This window comes from Myotis brandtii, unplaced genomic scaffold (genome assembly GCF_000412655.1).
Source record: "Myotis brandtii unplaced genomic scaffold, ASM41265v1 scaffold986, whole genome shotgun sequence".
Lineage (NCBI taxonomy): Eukaryota > Metazoa > Chordata > Mammalia > Chiroptera > Vespertilionidae > Myotis > Myotis brandtii.
This window is the reverse complement of record NW_005372102.1, coordinates 1,998,366-2,003,538: the sequence shown is the minus strand read 5'-3', so window position 1 is coordinate 2,003,538 and position 5,173 is coordinate 1,998,366. Positions and strand designations below refer to the sequence as shown.

General features: G+C 50.6%; 1 protein-coding gene across 5 annotated transcripts in view; it reads left to right on the top strand.

Moving 5' to 3' along the window:
* The window catches only part of RNF4 (ring finger protein 4), a 32,850-nt gene that overhangs the window by 24,224 nt on the left and 3,453 nt on the right, over positions 1-5,173 (top strand). For all 5 annotated transcript variants that reach the window (XM_005886438.2, XM_014533497.1, XM_005886436.2 and 2 more), the window contains one exon: positions 4,923-4,932. In XM_005886438.2, coding sequence (XP_005886500.1) covers positions 4,923-4,932 — 10 coding nt within the window. The remainder of the gene's footprint in view (positions 1-4,922; positions 4,933-5,173) is intronic.

Genomic DNA, 5,173 nt, shown 5'->3' with positions numbered 1-5,173 from the left:
CCCCCCTCCCCCGCCCCCCGAGTGCACAAATTTTTGTGCACCGGGCCTCTAGTAAAAATATATTTAAAAAAAGAAAGAAAGAAATGGTGTGGGGTGTGACTGGTGTGACTCCATCAGTGGTTGGGTGTTGACCCATGAACCAGGTCACAGTCCCTGATGTGGGCTCGAGCCCAGGGGAGGTGTGCAGGAGGTGAATCAGTAATTCCCTCTCATCATTGATGTTTCTCTCTCCCTCTCTCTCTGAAATCAGTACAAACATATTTTTAAAAAAGAAAAGAAAATGGTGTGGAGTTTTTCTGTTTGTTTGTTTTTAATCCTCACCCACCCAATGTTATGCTTACTGATTTGAGGGGGGATGGGGAGGGAGAGATAACATCAATTGGTTGCCTTCCCTACATTTCCTGACTGGGAATCGAACCAGCAACCTTTCCATATACAAAACGATGCTCCAATCAACTGAGCCACACTGGCCTCGGCAAAAAATGGTGTTTTAAAGTTCTGTTTTATTCTTTATCTAAATGAAAATGGTGACCTTCTTTTCTCATTCCAAATCTGAAAGAATCCTTTCAAAGTCTCACCATTAATAAGACCTCTTGTTGAGTATTTATTTGTTTGTTTATATCCATTATCAGATTGGAGATATTCATCGGTTTCCTGTTTGGCTGCAGGTTTCATCTGGGGATTCAGTGCTGCATTTTAATTTTAACAACTCCGTCTAATGATATTTTTCTCCCTTTCATACATTGAAGTGGAGAATTAACATTGGTTTCTAGTCTTAAACCGATTCAACATTGTTGTCGTGAAATTATCATTTTGAATATTGCTAGATTCAGTTTGCTAATGTTTTATACTGTTATTTTTGCAACTATTTTTAAGATTGGTTTGTGCCGAAACCGGTTTGGCTCAGTGGATAGAGCGTCGGCCTGCGGACTGAAGGGTCCCAGGTTCGATTCCTGTCAAGGGCATGTACCTGGGTTGCGGGCACATCCCCAATGGGAGATGTGCAGGAGGCAGCTGATGGATGTTTCTCTCTCATCGATGTTTCTAACTCTCTATCTCTCTCCCTTCCTCTCTGTAAAAAATCAATAAAATCTATTAAAAAAAAAAAAGATTGGTTTGTAATTTTTCTTTTATACACATTGCTTATAGAGTTCCGGTATCACAGTATTGGTAACTCTAGCCCCCCCCTTTTTTGTCTGTTCTCCAGAAGACTTTGCCCAGTGGAATTATTTCTTTGCTGAATGTTTGATAGAACTCTACAGTGATAGTACCTAACCCTAAGTTATGAGTTTGGGTAATTATTTTTTAGGAATTTGTCAATTTTATCTAAAATTTTCACTTTTATTTGCATACGTTTTGTTCGTAATGTCTTATTTCTGTGGGATCTGTAGAGATGTCTCTTTTTCATTTCTGATACTAGCTGTGTTTTCTGTCTTTTTAGATTAGTATCACCAGAGCTTAATTAGATCTTTCAGAGAACCAACTTTTAGCTTTATGGACCCTTTCTCTTGTAAGTTTGTTTGTTTTTATTCATTGATTTTTTTTTAGTTTATTTTGCTGTTTTTCTAACCTAATAATTTTGATTGTTTCTTTTCCAGTAAATGCATTTAAGATGACATTTTCTTTAGCTGTATCCTACAGTTTTTGTTATTGGTATCTTACATTCAGTTTAGTGTATTTTTCATATTTGTATTTTTTAACTTCCAAACTCTGGGGATTCCCTCTCTTTTGTTTTTATTACTCATTCTTTACATGACTGGTCCGCAGAGACGTCCTGCCTGTCGGCCCTTGGCCATTGGCTGAGACTCTGCCGCCGCACTGACTGGCCACGGCTCCTGCCGGGCCTGGCTTCGCTGGGAGGCTTTCCCAAGGACGCTGCAGGGTCTCGGGAGACTGCTGGGCTGTTTTTGTTGTTGTTTTTTTCTCATCTAGATTATCATATTCCCTTTACTTTGGACCTAAAACCTTTTTCTTGATAGCTCTTTATTTTAAGATGTGTCCTATCTTGTTTGTTGTTTTCAGTGGGAAGATGGGTGAACACTAGCCTGTGCTTATTGACACCCCTCCCGTGTGCTTCCCTCCTCTGCTCTCCTCCTGGCTCCCCCAGCATGCGCTGGGCCAGGTCTGCTCTGGCCGCCGTGGTCCAGGCTGGAAAGAGACTGGTTCATTGAAAGCCCGCTTGGTTTCCCGGAATCTTCATGTGGTCTTTTCCTGGGCGCGGATGAGTCGCACTGTCTGTACCCACCTGGCTTTTCGTTTATGAGACTGTTGAGAGGATCTGCTTCCCCACGGCTCCTGCGGGCAGGGGCAGAGCCCTGTCCATCTGTCTAGGAGTAGAGGGCCGCGAGGGACACAGTGAGAGCGAGTGAACCTGAGTCCTGGTGAAGAAAGAAGCAGCCAGGCATCAGGGACACCGTTGCGCACAGGCGCGCGTTGCCTGGCTGCTCTGCAGTTCTCCTGGCGCTGCCACAGGAACAGCATCTGTCATCGCTCCGTGTCTGTCACTGCGGGGGGGTGGGAGGGTACAACTGCTGGGTGGGCACCTTTGGTGGCCTTGGGTGATGGGTGTGGCCGTGTTCTCCAGTGGGACCAGGTCGTCTAAAGCAGGTGACACTGAGCTCTGGGTTGGGGAGCAGCATCCTTAGTATTTCCAGGGTCAGCTGGTGCAGAGGACCCCAGTGGTCCTGCCATGCTGCCCTGCCCTGTCGTTCACCCCAGGATATTGCTTCAGCCCTAGGAGGCCCCTGGGATGCTGGGTATTTGTCTCCTAAGAGAAGGGCTTGTCCTCCGCTCACCAGGAGCCTGTGACAGTGTCAGCCCTCACAGGTGTTCTGAGGCTCGCCTGTGCTTCAGAAGCTCGGGACGCCTGGGTCAGTGTCCTGCGGGGGGGGGGGGGGGGGGGGGGGGGGGGGGGCGGAGCACCAGGTGTCTCCGTCCTGAACACTCTGGCCTGTGGCTAGTCTGTGGCTAGGAGAGAAGCCAGGCTGCTGGTCTGGACCAGCTCCCCTAGTTCTGCCTGCTGTTGAGGCCGGGTGACTGAATGGCTGTTGTTTAAATTTGGTATTTGTCTTTTTTGTTGTTTTTTAAATTATGACAGCTACTTTGGGGTTTTTTTGTGTGTGTTTTTTTTTAATTGTCATTAATTTCAGAGAGGAAGGGAGAGAGAGAAACATCGATGAGAGAGAATCATTGATCTGCTGCCTCCTGTACAGCCCCTACTGGGGATAAAACCTGGGACCCTTCAGTTCGCAAACCGATGCCCTAACCACTAAGCCAAACCAGTTAGGGCTGTTTGGTTTTTTATTGATTGATTTTAGAGAGAGAGAAACATCTTATTTGTTCCAGTTATTTATCAATTCATTGACTGATTCTTGTATGTACCCTGACTGGGGATCGAACCCTCAACCTTGACACTATAACCAACTGACCTACCCGGCCAGGGCAAGTGGTGTTTGCTCCGTAAAGGCCTCTCGGCCAGAGGAGAGGCTTCAGAGCTTTGCTGTCCCTATCCCGTCGCTTTGCTCCTCCAGCTCACGTGTCTGAAGCCCGTGCCCTTCCCCGACCTGTCTCCTGCCCTGCAAGCATGTGCTCCCGGAGGAGGGCACCCAGAGCGGGCAGTCCCGCCTCCGGGGTTCCGGAAGGATGTGGTGCAGCCGTTGGGTGGAAGAAGTGCTAGGAGGTAGCAGGGGCGCAGGAGGGCGTGGCGCCGCGAGGCCAGGCTGGGGTGCCATCCTTTTCTGCCCCCTCTCTGAGCTGTTTTCCTGTTGAAGATGGGGACAGTCCGTCACCCAGAGAGGGAGGCTCTCTGGTCGCTAAGTGTGGAGGCCCTGCTGTGTGCCAGGTCTGTGGGGACCAGTTCCCCGCACACTGCCTGTCCCTCCCCACGCACTCACCCCGATGGTGGTCCTCCTATGGCCTCTTCTAGACTCATGTGGACAGTACCTCTGCCAGCCACCCTGTGTCCCAGGAAATGTGGCCCCATAGTGAGGGCTATCTCCCAGTTTGGTCGTCACTCTGCAGCCTCCTGGGGGAAGGTTTCCGTAGCCCCACATGTGGGCTTCATGCTGCTGCTTCCTGGGGTGGATGGCTGTGCCGGTCAGGGGTCAGGCTAGAACCCCGAGTCCACTCCTGTTGTCTCAAAGCAGAAAATGGTTTATTTGTGGGAGCAGGCGCTTCACGTGAAACGGCTGGAGGAGCAGGTCTCCAGAAGTAACTCCAGCATCTCAGCCTGGAACCCTGCGTGGGAGCTGCCAGCCAGGGTCCGTGAGGAGAGGCCACAGGGCTGTCCCGAAGGGTGTTGCCCAGCCCATGGCGCTGGGGGAGTGGGTCTGCTGCTGTCCCGCAGACTCGTGGCTGGTCACCCTGAGGGTTGTGAGCTGGCTGGAAACCGTCGGTGCAGAACGTTCTGGATGTCAGGCTGATTCTCAGGCAGGGACTCGTCCAGGTCTCTGTCACTTTCCCTGGGTCCAGTGGGTCCTTGGTGTGTGCACGCGCATCAGTCCCCTCGCCTGCTTGCTTTTGTCTGGGAGTTCATTCTTTTCACAGTGTGTTAGGCACCGCACACCCTTATCCGTAATGTCCCTGTCCTTGGCAGTGGCCACGTGTAGTCAGAGTTGTCGTTGGCGAGCGTGTGGAGCTAGTCCTGGGCTCCATGTCCCTGGTGCCCAGCAGCCGTAGCCTTGTCTCCCTTAGTCCTCACAACACCGCTCAGGGTAAAGTCACTTCCTGGGTCACGTGGCCAGCAGCTCCCCCAGATTTCCTGCGGCAGCTGCAGGGGGGCAGACCCCAGGGCGGGGTGCTGGTCCCCTGGGGATTTTGCATTTGAAATAAATGCTTGGAAGTGATCGTTTGTGCATTCAGATGACACAGAATGTTTTATGTCAAACTGATTGTGTCTTTCTCTTTTCTCTCCTTTTTAAAAGATCGTTGATGGTGAGTGGTTACCTTTTTCGTTGGGTTGGATGGACACCTGACACCAGTGGGAGGGCATCCGCAATGATGCTGCGTTCGGATTGGCTGTTCGCCTGGGCCCGGCCCACAGCTCGGCACTTGCCATCATAGCAGGGATGGGCTTCTCCTGGCAAGACGGGGGTGGCCTCCTCGGGCTGGGCAGGACCTCCTGGGTGTGGCAGCAGAGTCTCTGGGGTCTGAGACTGGCCTATCCCTGGCCGGA